This window comes from Geotrypetes seraphini, chromosome 1 (assembly GCF_902459505.1).
Source record: "Geotrypetes seraphini chromosome 1, aGeoSer1.1, whole genome shotgun sequence".
NCBI lineage: Eukaryota > Metazoa > Chordata > Amphibia > Gymnophiona > Dermophiidae > Geotrypetes > Geotrypetes seraphini.
Window position 1 is genome coordinate 467,962,605 of NC_047084.1, and position 15,363 is coordinate 467,977,967.

The 15,363-nt window shown below is 40.9% G+C and overlaps 1 protein-coding gene across 6 annotated transcripts in view; it reads right to left on the reverse strand.

Moving 5' to 3' along the window:
- The window catches only part of CDK16 (cyclin dependent kinase 16), a 110,784-nt gene that overhangs the window by 50,928 nt on the left and 44,493 nt on the right, over nt 1–15,363 (reverse strand). For 4 of the 6 annotated variants that reach the window (XM_033924321.1, XM_033924306.1, XM_033924314.1 and 1 more), the window contains 2 exons: nt 8,813–8,965; nt 6,881–7,042 (listed from right to left, as the gene is read on the reverse strand). In XM_033924321.1, coding sequence (XP_033780212.1) covers nt 6,881–7,042; nt 8,813–8,942 — 292 coding nt within the window. In that variant the 5' untranslated portion in view covers nt 8,943–8,965. Of the gene's footprint in view, nt 1–758; nt 951–6,880; nt 7,043–8,812; nt 8,966–15,363 lie in introns of those variants that run through there. The other 2 variants (XM_033924348.1, XM_033924338.1) reach the window with 2 other exon arrangements.

Below are 15,363 nucleotides of genomic sequence, written 5' to 3' on the forward strand. Positions count from 1 at the left end.
CAGAACATTCCAGATTGATTCCAAGCTGAGTAAATTTAAGGGCCCTTTTACTAAGGCATGGTAGGGTATTGTTGTGTGGCAAACAATACCAAAGACATACTGCACTTACTGCGATGGTAAAAAATATTTATGATGTGGCAATTCAGATGGTAAGGCTTACTGCGGCTGTGGACAGAGATGGGTGGAGGAAGGGGCATGTTGTGGCCATGCGTACACGCAATGCACTGGTGCGCTGTGTTAAAGGCTCATGGCGCTTCTTACCACTGGGTTAGCGCAGGAGCCTTTACTGATTGCAAAAAGGCAGGTGATAAGGGCTTTTCAGACATGCTGTTATTGCCGCGTGTATGGGCAGAAACCTGCCTCTCGGCAGACACTCCTATGAGCTGCACTTTTTTGATTCTTGGTAATTTCTGAATTACCACGGGCCAAAATCGGCGGTAGGCATCTGCTGTGCTAATTTTGGCCACAGGCCTTAGTAAAAAGGCCCCTTAGGGCTCCTTTTACTAAGGTGCATTAGGGCCTTAACGCGGGGAATGGCGCACGCTAAATTGCCGTGCACACTAGACCTTAACGCCAGCATTGAGCTGGCGTTATTCTAGAAGTGTAGCGTGCGGTTTAGCGTGCTGTAATTTTGTGCGTGCACTAAAAATGCTAGCGCACCTTAGTAAAAGGAGCCCTTAGAGTAACTTCAAGAATTTTCTAGAACTTTCCATTAATATAAATAGTAGTGCTGTATAACTATAAAAATCTTAACCCACCAGCTCAGTTCAGTTCCAACTGCCTAAGTGGTAACACATCTGCATTGTTTTAGATGGCATCCAGAGGCTGCAAACATCCGGAAGATGCATTTTGCTATGTATGCGGCCAATTTAGCAAGACAAGAGGGAAAAAGTACTCCACAGAAGCATCTGTTAAGATGTGCGATGCCTACAAGGCATATTTCAGCAAGCCTGTTGGAGATCAAGACAAACCTTGAGCACTTCACATGCGAGCACTGCCAAAAAACTCTGGAAGGTAAGACAATTTTGTTTCTCACAAGGATCTGCTATAAAATTTCTTAGAATGCATAATTTTTAAAATATTTAAATAAATTTAGAATCTTGTACACATTAGTTATAGGTGAAATAAATTCATTGTTTTCATTACCACAATTTCATTTTGTTCTTCTATAGGATGGTACAAAGGGGAAAAGAGAGCCATAAAGTTTGCTATCCCAAGAATTTGACAAGAACTCACTGACCACTTAAGCAATTGCTTTTTCTGAATGGTAGACCCTTCCAAACATCAAACTGGCAACCATGCATCTGCAATCACATATCCGGACATTCCTTCATCCATTACCCCGGTACCACATTGCCCTAAGCTTCAGATACCCACTCTCCCAGAGAGAGAGAGCAGCTATCTTCAGAAAACAGCAACAAGTCAGAGAGATCCAGTTTACAATATCAATGGTGCAGCTGATAAGAGAAACCCATACTATCCAAATCAAAAAGCCCTCAATGACTTGATCACATATCTTAGTCTCGCCAAGACCAATGCCGAACATTTGATGTCTAGGCTCAAGCAGTGGAACTTGTTGGATGAAAGTGTGCAAGTCACAGATCAGAGGAAGCATCATCGAGCTTTTTCCACCTTCTTCACCCGTCAATGTGACTAGTCTGTTTAAGGCAATTGGAATCGCCTGAACGAGTGGTGTTTCTTCATTGACACCTCTTCCAGAAGCATCAAAGCTGTGCTGCTCTATAATAATAATAATTTTATTTTTTATATATCGCCTAACCAAAAGTGGTTCTAGGCGGTTTACAATAAATAATAACTAGTCATACAGTGCAGAGTACAATTTAAAAGGAAAATACAATTCTAAGCAATGCACAATAAATAGGAACTGATCCTACAGTGGAGAATATGTTTTAAAAGAAAAGTACATTTTAAAAGAATGGTTCTAAACGGATTACAGCAAATAAGAACCGATTGTACAATAAAAATGCAATTGAAAAGGTGATACATTACATAAAAGAAGCATGGAATTTTTAAATAAACAAACTCTGCATGTGACCTTTATTTGGGTGGTTCAGAGAAAAATGGGCCAGGTGACAAGCCAAAAATAGATTTGTAACAGATACAAGCAAACTTAAATAAAACTCTGGCCTCAATCGTCAGCCAGTGAAATTTCAATTAATATGGTGTAATATGCTCACATTTTTTCAATCCAAAGATCAATCAAACTGCGGTGTTTTGAACCACACTCAATTTTCTAAAAATTTTCTTAAAAGCACCCAAATAGATAACATTACAAGAATACTTAAAACGGATGACTGCACTAACAAACGGAATGAAGCTTCATCAAAGTATTTCTTAATAATTCAAAGTTTCCAGAGCACAGCGATGCATTTCTTCAATAATAGATCAGTATGATGTTCTAAAGTGAGATGTTTATCTATAGTCACTCCCAATATTTCTATAGTATAGTCGAAACCATTCAAGTGTATCGATGTTTCTTTAAATTTAGTTTTTTCTGCATTTAATTTCAATTTAAAAGCAATCATCCAACATTCAATCTGATTCATGATCAAAAGCACTGCTCAGATCTAACTGCAAAATCAAAGCACTTGTACCTTGACTGAACAACAAATGAAGATTATCCAGCAGAGAGGCCATGACGGTTTCAGTACTGAAACCTGACCGAAACCCAGACTGGCTATCTTGTAATATATTAAACTTATCCAAGTAAGCAGTTAGTTCTGAGTTAACCAGACCCTCCAACAATTTAGTAAACAAAGGGATACTGGCAATAGGTCTGTAGTTGGAAGGTAAGGTAGAAGATTCTTTAGGATTTTTAATAATTGGTATGATCAAAATCTGACCCAATTCCTCTGGGAAAGTCCCATTAGATAATAAAAAGTTAGCTCAACTAAACAATTTGGCCTTAAAAGTAACAGGGGCAATTTTTATGACATTCGGAAGACAGCCAGTTGAAAGCTGTAAAATTGTTCCAATATATGTCAACGCTAGAGTCTACTAAAAACTGAAAGACTGGAAAATACGAATGATTGTTAACAGGAACTACTAAAGAAGTTCTCAAATTTTTTATTTTCATATTGAAAAAGTCAGCTAAAACATCAGCAGAAATGGAAAGTTCTTCAGTGGAACCAGTAAACGCCTCTATATCATTGAGGTTGTTAACCAGATTAAAAAGAGCATTACTATTAGTTGAAGAGTTGCCGATTTTTTGAGCATAGAAAGTGGTACGTTTCTCTTTAATCAAATTTTTATATTCTTTTAATTTTGTCTTCCAGATTAATCTATGTTCCATAGTTCCTGATTTGATCACTGTCTTTCCAATTTTCTGAGTTCCCTTTTTACCAATATCAAGTCTGAATCATACCACCCATCCAGATTTTTGTGTCTCTTTCTTCTCAATTTAATAGGGGCTATTTCATTTAAAATATGGGTATTAATATGAGACCAGGAATTCACATCATCAATATCACTATCTTGATTTGGAAGTGTATCGAAGCAAGACCAAAATTCAATGAGAAAAAGTACCTGTCTCTTCCTGGTTCACTCAGTGTACCTCAAAGAGGATTACAACAGCATCAAGACTTTATTAAGTGTTTTGAAGTATGATGAGGTCATTGTAGGTCTGGGAGGTCATTGGAGACTTCAAAATGGTGGCATCCCTAATGGGTCTCCAAGTTTTCCTGCTATCTTTGCCTTTGGTACAGCAGGGACACAAAGGCACACTATCAAAAGCAGGACTGGCCACAGCGGACCAAGTTCTCTGTGGGGAGAAACAGCATCAAATGGAAACCACTGGTGGACCCCAAAGGTGTTGATGCCATCACTGCACATCAAATCGGGCCTAATGAAACAATTTGTCGGAGCTCTAGAGAAGGAGTCAGCAACCTTTGAGACATCTTCCCTAATCTGTTTGAGGCAAAGGTCAAAGCTGGTGTCTTCGTTGGATCACAGATAAAGAGGATCCTGGAGTGCAAGGAATTTCCCAAGAAGCTAACTAGGAAGGAGGAAACGGCTTGGAACAACATTTCCATAGTGGTTCGGGGCTTCCAGGACAATCACAAGGCCAAAAACTATCTGGAGATGGTTGAGAATCTAGTGAAGAATTACAGTAAAATGGGCTGTAGGATGTCTCACAAATGCTCCTTAATGTCCTCCATGTCCTTAATGCTCATCTTGAGATATTCAAGGAAAACATGGGAGCATACTCAGAGGAGCAAGGTGAGCACTTCCACCAGGATATACTGGTCTTCGAACACTGCTACCAAGGACAATATAATGAGAACTTGATGGGAGGCTACATCTGGGGAATGATTCGAGAAAGTGACCTACAATATAATCACAATTCTCGAAGAACTACTCACTTCTAAATCTTCTGTGATCTTTGTATAACTTCAATAAAAATACATATTAATTATGATTCGTATGTTGCTTTTTATGACTTTATAAGAATGAAAAGATGAAAATTTGGCGTTTTCACATTTTAAATAGGTAAATTGCAACATTTTGACTATTCTGGTCATAAAATCAAAATGGAAATGACAGACTTTTTTTTAATACTTTTTAGGCATGAGCAATTAGGAAATTACACTTAGGGGCTGATTCTGAAAGAGACGGCTGTTACCTGTCAGTCACAGACAGGTGCTGCTTTCAGAATCGCGGCTAGGGTTTTACAGGCTTACATTTCCAGTGTCCTTGCAGAATCATGGTCAGCATCGCCTAGTGATGCCAAAGTCAAATGCCGCTCCTAAACACATCCACCTCCGTACTTTAGTGTCACTAGGCACTGGTACTGGAGGGTGCCTAGTGGTACCTAATTTTTTTTAAAGTGAGTTTTTAATTTATTTTTAATAGCATGACCAATTATTGTGCCACTTATAACCAATTAACCACCCCCTTTAACTAAGCCACAGTGCTAAATACTCCAATGCTCATAAAATTCCTATTAGCATCGGAGCATTTAGCGCCCCAGGCTGCAGTAGAAACCTCTACTGCAGTTTAGTAAAAGAGGGCCTAAAACAGTTAACTTTCTAACTTTCAGCAACCTTTTTGAGAATCTGGCCTTTACTGCCAAGAAACAAAAATTGTTTTACATAGTGTTATTAATGATGCAAAAACTTCATAATGCACTAATTTTCTCAGTGACTCCAATATGTCCATTTTTCTGTGCCAGAAGAAACGGAGTGGACAGCGACCAATGGAAACTTGGAAACAATCACCAGTCAGGCCAACACAAGCTGACTTGTGTGTTGTGAGACCCAGCATAATCCCTCCAAGCTTTGAACCTAGTGCCAGAACTATGTATGATGCTCGACAAAAAAAGATTTATCCACTTAAAACTGGATTTTAACTTTCTTTTCACCCTTTCTAGCTAAAATATGTGTGCCAAAAACCAGTGCTCTCAGATTTAGCTGAGCAAATAGGGAGCCAGCTGAGCTATGCTATGTGCTGGGTTTTCAAACGTACCCCCATCTTTATAAAGCCGAGCTAGCGTTTTTAGTGCCAGCTGCTGCGGTAACAGCTCCGAAGCTCATAGAATTCCTATGAGCGTTTGAGCTGTTGCCGCTGCGGCCGGCGCTATAAATGCTAGAGCGGCTTTGTAGAGGAGGGGGTTAATTAGTTAGGGGCTTTTGGTGCTAACCAGCTAAATGTGTTCTCCTAAGTGTGGCCATGCAAACGTCTTAAATCTACAAAAATTCGAATGGTACTATATTGATAAAATAAAACAAATAACAAAAACCATTCACAGTGAATGGTTTTTGGTTATTTGTTTATTAAATCTAACTACACCAGCTTTGTGTGGTTAAATTTAACCAGATATTCAGCTACAACCTTAGCTGGCTAGCTGTGACACCATCCAGATAAAGTTAACCTTTTGCAATTAACCTGTTATGAGTAACTCCTCTACTCAGTGAATCTTTGCATATCCGTTCAAGTTCCTTGTATTTTGTGCTACAGGGCATGCTACATCTTATTCCAAAGTAAACCATCCGTGACACAAAATGCCATTAAATATGTAAAGCCCTGTCTTTCAACAAGCGTGTGACTATGGGAGTGTCATTTTATCGTGGGAGCGTGTGGCGCAGGGGTTAGAGCTATAGCTATAGCTATACCCTGAGGCTGTGGGCTCAAATCCCTCGCTGCTCCTTGTGTCCCTGGGCAAGTCACTTAATCCCCTCATTGCCCCAGGTACACTAGATAGAGTTTGAGCCCACCGGGACAGGTAGGGAAATAGGATAAAGTACCTGAATGTAAACCACTTAGGATATAAGTGGTATATAAATAATAAAACAAATAAATAAATGCATTTATTTGGATTTATATCCCGTTCTCCCCAAAGAGCTAAGAACGGGTTACAAGTTACATACAGTCATCACCCTCTATCTCAGTTCTAAATCTTAGTTAGCTTTATCACTGACCATATGTCTGGTAACCAGGAGTCACTTGGATGGTCTTACGAGCATGTGGGCTAAGCACCAAAATTTTGCCAATTTATGGTTTATTTAAAATTTCATATACTGCCCTTCCTGAGAGCATCACAAGGCAGTTTGCAACAAAACCACACAGAAAAATTTGGATCTAGTACATCAAGACATCAATATTTACCTATGGACAAGTGGATTAAGCTAAAAGCCAATGGATTTTGCAGACTTCTGCATGTGATTGAATGGGCTATCCTCACTGGCCACATGGACAACTGGGTCAGCCACCTCAGGTGTGAAGAGTGGGTTAGCCCACTTGTCCCTAAAACCATCCACTTTATCTCTTCAAGTCTCAGTTCTAAGCTCTGGCTCTTCCACTGACTCTTTGTATGTGATTTCAGGGGAGTCCTCTCAAGGAGGAGAAAGAGGGTGATAGGTACCTAGTGTTCCAGTTTGGTTCAAGAAGGAACTGAGGCTCCTGCAGAGAGTGCGGTTCGGCCGGTGAGCTGGTGGTTTTCGGAAGGCGTTGGTGGCATACTGGTGCAGGAAGGCATGCATGCTGCGGGAAGGAGGAAGGGGCTGTCCCTTCCTCTTGGCAGGATCTGAGGGTAGATGTCACAAGGTACAGAAATGAAATGGGGAGGGAAGGGAAAAAAACAAAAGAAGAAAGATGGAAAGAGACAGAGTGCGAGCAAAGAGTAAGAAAGAAAGAGAAGATGAGAGAGAGCAGCAGAGAGGAGAGAAGGTGAGCAAGAGGAAGAAAGACATGACATCAAAACAGCACAGAGGGAAGAAACTAAAAGGGCAAATTCTATAAATTGGCACCTAAAGATAGGTGCCAATTGTGCGCATACACTATAGATTAATAGCACATGCGTATGTGATTGGTGTCACCAATTGGTAATTACACTTGTAAATGCCAGCTGCTATTCTCTAATGTTCAAATTGTTTGGTGCATAAGTGCAAGGGGATGTAAACACAGAGAAGTCTTCAAGATACGCCTGTAACACACAGGATACTAGATGTTATGTGCAATTTGGAACATAATTAGGTGCCAATAGCAATAGCCGCCATTGACTTGGTATCTTGGTATAACTGTTGGTGCATCAATGCTGGCTCACACTACTGTTCTATAATGGAATCTTGGCACCGAGATGCCATTATAGAATTAGTGCTAAGTGCATGGCACTGGGGCTCCTAGGTCTTGTGCCAATTTATAGAATTGCCACCTAATTAAAAAATAAAGAGAAAAGAGAAAAAAAAACATAGTACAACAACACTCCCACCCTCAATCTACATTTCAATAAAAAAAAAAGTGGTAAAAGGAAGCAACATGCAGCTGACAGCCATGACACCTGGCTTACCTCAGCAGAACATAGGGCACTCACTAGACACTGGCAATGTCCACGAGACACAGCACTGAACTGCAGTATTTGTGTCCTGAAGGAGCCCAGAGCACCACAAGGTGTGGGGGTTGGGGGAGCTCAGAGACGCTCTGCAGAGCTGCACTGGCAGGGGCCAGGAGGATGTTCCAGGGAGGCACTGCAGAGGGATTTAAAGTCCTATTTGGATGCCAGGCAAAACCTTAGGTTTTGTCCAATGTGTGACCTGCTGTCTCCCCTCTTGCCCGTAGAGGGGCACATTATGTTGTTGTACCCATGATGCTCCATATCTGACCTGAACTCACCCTTTCACGGATGTTGCTTCTTTTGTTGGCTGCAATGCTCAAAACAGCTGTGTGCTTCTAACCCTCTCTCTTCCCTGACCCAGGCACACCACCCCTTTAGTTTCTCTCCATTCCACATCACAACACACTCTCTTCTTGTCTCCCTTATCTTTAGCAGACACTTGACTCTGCTGCTTCTCTCTGACCTTCCCACTCAACCCCCTAGCACGATCTCTTCTTGTTGTCCATGCCCTTCTCCATCTGATTGTTCAAGGCACCCCCTTCTTTCTCTCCCTGACCCATGGGCTTCTCCTCCTAGCCTCTCACAAATTTCCTTTGTTATTCTCATTGACCTTAGAACCTATCCTGTTCCTTTTTCTGAAATCCTGTCTATTTTCTCTCACGCATGAAATTCTCATGTTTCTTCTTTGACCCTTTCTCCCTCACCTTAAATCCTACTGCAGAACTTCCAAGTTGCCCAGTTCCAGGAAGGACACCTGAGGTCATTCTTAGATTTCCGACAACCTCATCCTAATGCATTATGGGGCATGAAGCTCTGATTTCAATAACAAGAATCAAGCACTACAAATATCCATGTTGCTATGGGATGCACGTTCCAAACCAGGGCTGGTCAACAAAATCTTCCTCCTTGAACTGGGTAACTTGGCAGCTCTGCTACTGCTCCCTTCTCAGGTTCCAGACTGACCGATGTCAAGGCTGCTGGTCTTTTCCTCTCTGGGGATTTGTTCCAGCTGTTCTGTTCGACTCTTCTCTCCTGTCCTTCCTCCCCTTAATGTCATGGAGAGTTGCCGCTTAATCTTCTTCATACGGTCCATGCTTAGAATTGGGGAGTGTGGCACTGCAGGAAGAGGGGAGAAAACACAGTGATATGCAGGATACGAAAAGCATGTACATAAAACACAGCATTTGAAAATACTGAAGATTCCAAACCATTTCCTGAACCCATCCCATCAGTGACTTTGGGGCTCAGGGCCCTGCATCCCTGTGTCAGTCCCCTGAGCCCATCCAATTTCCTGAAAACAATGACCTAAAGGGATGGATTCTGTATCCTTATGCCAATACCACAGTAAAAATCAAACAAATTCCAAGAAATACGATCATGCAACGCCGCGCTTGAGAAATGCTCATTGGTTGCCAATCCCTCACCGCATTTCCTATAAAATTGCCCTTCTAACATCTAAGATTCGTCAAACTCACTCTCCTATCTTTTTCGACAGCCTGTTAATTCCCCACTCCACCACTAGAGTACTTCGTTCAAGTACCCATAATCTCCTCTCAGTACCCTCATTAAAAATCATCAGCTCTAGGCATAATGAGATCTTTTCACTCACTGTACCCCAGCTTTGGAACTTGCTCCCACATCATCTTACAGAGGTTCTAAACAACCGATCAGTAAATCATTCAATTTCTTCTATTTTCATTAAAAAAAATTTTTGTCGTGTATCCATCCCATCGTTTTTTCCTTTATTGTGAACTTTTCTTTATACTACTGTAGTCCTTCTCCTTTTTTCCCTTTGTTCCTGGTAGTTGCCATCCAAAGATTGTCTTGTTTGTATTTCTGATTGTTTGGTACCCTCTATTTTTATTATTATGTACAGCGCTTAGAAAGTTTTATAAGCGTTTTTATCAAATTTTAAATAAACTTTAAACTACTGAGCCGGTCGTCAGTAAATTCAGACCACCCCCTAACTTGTTCTTTCTTGATGAATTGATAAAGTGATTCTAAGACAGTTGCCACCTTCTCTGGATGGCTGTGATCTACAGGACCACCGTCAGTCTAGTTTCTGTTCTCTTTATAGTACAGATGCTGCTTTATTGGCTCTTCTGGATGATTTGCAGTTTCTTAGATCAGGATAGGAAATAGGCAACTGTCTTATTAGACCTGATGGTGGCCTTCAATGCAAGACATTAACTTGTACTCAGCAAAATACCCACAATCAAAGTGTAAAATCACAATCAAAATAAAATAGTAAAAATAGAAAATTAAGCATCAAACAAAACCAGATTTTCAATGATTTTCCCGAGATATGTCTTTAATGTTTGACTTTTCTATTGATTTTTTTTTCTATTGATCTTTTTCTATTGATTTTTTTCATTTTTTTCCTTTTCACTTTTTCATTTGTTTCTTTGGTATCCACGATCACTCTCTGCTTCAGGTTATATTCCTTTCATAATCTTCTCATTGTCATAATTCTTTCTCAATTTTTCCTTTTGCCGTTTCACTCTTTCCACACAGGTTATTTTGCGCACACCACCTGTCCATTTATGAAGTACATAATAATTAGATTGAATACTGTGAACCAGAGGATCCTAATGAGAACCCTGTAAGTCCTGTCAGTGGCATAGCGAGGGTGAAAGACACCCGGGGCGGTGGTGCTCCTCCCCTACCCTCATCTCCACCCCCCCCACTCCTTCCCTGATCCCGCCTGCTGCGCACGCCACCCCCTTCCCTTCTGTTGTAACTCTAGTTGAAGTTGTTGCTTACAGTGGCCAACAATAATAATAATAATAACAGTTTATATACCCTAGGACCGTGAAGTTCTATGCGGTTTACAATGATTAGAAATGTTACAGATTGAGTGAATAAACAAAGTTACAGATTTAGCGACAGGTGGTTCTTGCGCTCGGTTGTTAAGGACTAAGATTGAATAGGTTGGTTTCCTAAGTATTTCAGGAATAGATGTGTTTTCAGGCATTTCCTGAATTCTCCATAGGTAGTAGGCACAAGCAATTGTTCAAGGTCTTTACCCCATAATGCTGCTTGATGTGCGAGAAGATGTTGATGATGATTTTTAAATTTACAATCTCTAACCGGTGGAGAAACGAAGTTCAGGTGTGAGCTTCACTTGTGTCTTTTGGCTGAGAAAGAGAAAAGGTCTGTTATGTATTTAGGGGCTAAGCCATAGCTAAGGCACGATGTCCTCCTCGCGACCCCGTCGCCTCTCCCTCTGATATCACTTCCTATGTGCGGCATCCGGAAGTGACGTCAGTGGGAGAGCTGATGAGGGGGTCACGAATAGCACGTTGTTGACTGCCGCAAACTTCTTCAACTGGAGGTATGGGGGAAGGGAATGGGGTGCACATGTGGAGGGGAGGAATGGGAAGAGGTGGGGGGGAGGAAAGGAGGAGGGAGTGTCAGCTCCCCCACCAACATGGTGCCCGGGGTGTTCTGCCCCCCCTTTACTATGCCACTAAGTCCTATGGTGTTGAGAGATAGTCTACTGGGGGGGGGAATTCTATAAGTGGCTCCTAAAATGTAGGCACCTATATCAATTAAAATCAGTTTCAAAATTAGAGTTAATGGTGTAATTAATGAGCTTTAACAAGCTCATAATGACAATAAAAAATTAAGAGTATTTGGATTGTAGGCAGTAGTCACCTAACACCATGTAGAGCATGGTTAGGGGTAGATTGGGGACATTTTTTTTAAGTTAGGCATTGCTAGGCACCTCAATGTAGGTGAGGTAAATTCTGGCCTACATTAGAAATGCCTACAATGTAGATATGAATCTGTTAGCAATGCTTAACATGTGATAAGACACATCTAGGCACCTACATTGTAGGCATGGTTAACAGAATCTGGCCCTTAGTATCTTTTAAAGCATCACTAGCTTCACCCTGGATTTCAGCTTGTGGGATACCTCAGGGCTCCATTCTCTCACGCGCTTTAACTTCCACATCTAATCACTGAGTGATTTGTTGAGGTCACAGGTGTCCAGTTAAAGCTATATTTCATCAGCACACATCCATATCTGGAGCTGGGTTCAAGGAGAAATGAAGCTGTGGTTAGAGTGAATAGCTGCCTTGCTAACATATAATTATGGATGTGGAAGATCAAACAAATTCAGCATATCAAAAATTTGACCTTTATCGGTAGTAAAACTATATTTATTAGTTAGTAGCTTGGTGTTAACCTTTAGAGGGAGATGTTCTAGAACAGGAGAAGGCCTCTCCAGTCCTTGAGTTCTGTAAGCCAGTTAGATTATCAGGAAACACAAAGGACTATGCATGAGCACTTACAATGAAGGCACTGTATGAGAATGCATCTCATACATATTCAGCGGAGATACACTGGAAACGAAACCTCAGTGGAGATACACTGGAAACCAAGGCCCAGAGCTGCCTACTTTTGCTCTGGAGAGGAGACATCAGAAGTTTGCTTGATTCAGAACTATCCATAAAGCCTCTCATAATGGCATTCATAACACCTTATTTTCTTTCCCCTCTTCCCCAATTATGCCAACTAAAGCATGCTTTAAACATAACTAACATAAATATAAGCTTTGAAAAGAAGAACATGGGCTGTACTTGCTCTCTGCTTGATTACTAAACAGATGAAACCATTGACCTTAGAACTCATTCTGTTCCTTTTTCTGACATCCTGGCTGTCTATTGTCCCTCATGTATGACACTCTCACGTATCTTCTTTAACCCTTTCTCCCTCACCTTAAATCCTACAGCAGAACTTCCAAGTTGCCCAGTTCTAGGAGGGACACCTTAGGCCATTCTTAGATTTTTTGACAACCTCATCCTAATGCATTATGAGACCTGATGCTCTGATTTCAATAACGAGAATCAAGCACTACAAATATCCATGTTGCTCTGGGATGTGAGTTCCAAACCAGGGCTGGTCAACAAAATCTTCCTCGTTGTTCATCAGTCTAGTGAGGAAACGCTTGATGGAACGGCAAAAAATTCAGAACTCTGCTGCCCAACTATTGATGGGCTCAGCTCTCTGGGACTATTGGCCTCTTTTACAAAGCCGCGCTAGTGACTGCGCTGTGCTAACGGCCCCGAAGCCCATAGAGATTTAAAGGGCTTCGGGGCTATTGCTGCGTTGCTTTGTAAAAAAAGGCCGTATATCTTTTCAGTGTCAGTCACTGCACTGCTGACTGGATTTTGCAGCCATTTTATGCGGTTCAGAAGAAAGCAATTTAAATGGTATGGAAACATCACAAGACACATGAGAAGAGAATGGAATACCTAAATATGGATACTCTAGAGAAAAGAAGGGGTACAGGAGATATGATACAATGTCTAAATACTAAGGTATTAATATAGCGACAGGAAAATAATATAACTAGAGGATGCGAATTGAGGTTGTGGAGTTATAAGAGTAATAAAAGAACACAAAAGTAGGTCTAAATGTTCAAAAGACTTCCAATCAGTAGTGAAGTTGTAGATATAAAACACAATTTTTATTCACAAGGACAATTAATGGACTCGACATGACAGTGTTTCGGTAAGGTAGCCTGTGTAGGAGTGAACATGAACCTTATTGTAAATCCTGAATGAACCTGGAGAACAACCAAAGAAGTCTATGGGAAATCCTTTTTCTCGGGCTTTGGAAGTTAGTGAAGAGCCAATGCTGTTGCACCGGGTTTATTTGCAAAGTTAGGTATTCATGAGACTTCATGATACAGCTTGAAGCGAAACATGAATTCACATCAGGAAAATAAGGTCTCCTGAGATTATGATTTTTGAATCTAAATAAATGTTTGCTTCTCAGCTTCAGCAAAAATATGTCTTAGCATTTCAATTCAATCAACTGAGTAATTACTGTGGTAGAGATAAATAGTTATAATATCAATTTGATGAAGAATTTTGGTGCAGTTCCTTTAAGGGCTACACCTCTAAAGGTCATTGTGAATTCCATATTAAATTGGTTTGAATATAGGACAGTTGACATTTGGGTATATTTGCTAGGTGAAGTATAATAGCGAGAATACATTTCTGGGTGCTTGAGTTTTCCAGTGACTCATTCAGCAAGAGCCTATTTTTTAGGATGCATGTGATGTACTCCAGCTCAGCACAAACAGCTGCTGTATGTCCAAAACACCTAAATATACAGCTGTCTCCAATGCAAAAGAGAGAGAGAGAGAAAGAGACAGGTGTGCTAGAGGACGTAATGTTCAATATCCTTCTCTCTAAACTCAAAGTTAAAGCAGGCTTAATGGATCCTTACCCCTCCTGGAGAAACATAAAAATACTGGGATTACTCAATTGTTTCCAATCCATTGGAAAAACATTACTAGCAGAGGGTTCTAGCAGAGGAAGTATGATGTAACATGATCTTTTAATAATTTAGAGTGACTGTGGTTGTTTTGGTTTTATATATTGAATTTTAATGTTTTTAGCACCATGGATTGATTCTATGGTAGTCTAGCCCACATTCACAATTTTTATGAAGTGGTAGTACCATTTCCAGCAATTAAAAACAATTTTAAGTAATTTTACGTTTGTTTTGCATTGAGTGACTGCATTTCCTGACACTAGAATGCATAATGGCATCATTGACATGCATAAAAGCTATTTGAGTGTATTTTCTGGAATGCATGCCATTTTCGGGTTTTATTTTTTTTAGCATTTTAAGTTGATATAAACTGTGAAATTAATACAGTTTGGGTGGAAGCATGCTTACCTACCAACTTTCCCCCCTTTTACAAAACCGTACTAGCGTTTTTAATGTTGGCCGTGGTGGTAACAGCATCGGAGCTGTTACTGCAATGGCCAGTGCTAAAAACGCTAGTGCGGTTTTGTAAAAGGGGGGAGGGGGTTAGAATTTTTGTAGCATTTCTGGGTTCTATTACTGATTTTTAGCATTTTTAAGTCCCATGGGGTTTTTCTGATACTGTTTTGCATTTTTGAATTTTATGTTTAAACAGTTTTTTTATTGATGAAAACAACAAGCAACAACAATTGACAGACACCAACAATAAAGGTAAATACACAAGGAATCGAAGAATCAACAAGCTTTATCATCAATCTTTTTGCAATATAACAGTGCAGAAACTACCCCCCTCATCCTCATCCTTCCTCTCTCCCTCTCCCAATCCCCCCCCCCAAGACCTTGAGAATAGTCCAGAAGAGTACAGGTGGTCACAATGAAATAAAAGTTCTAAGAAAGGAGCTAGAGGGCCTGTATCCTTATGGCCCTTCCCAGCAAAACAAACTCACCACCTGCATATCCTCTAGAGCAGTGTATCACAAACTGTGTGCCGCAGCACACCAGTTTGCATCCTGAGATTTCTGGTGTGCCGCGACCCTGGCGAGGAGGAGAGTCGTCCACACCAGCTGCCTGCCTACAGGACATGCCTCTCGCGGCGAAAGGCACGTCCTATAGGACATCAGCCTTGCGTGGACGACTCTCCTCCTGGCCGGCGTCTCTCCTCTTCCCCCTGCACCTCCTGGATCCCTCTTAACGGCGGGGTCATGGCAAGACAGGCCTCCGCACAT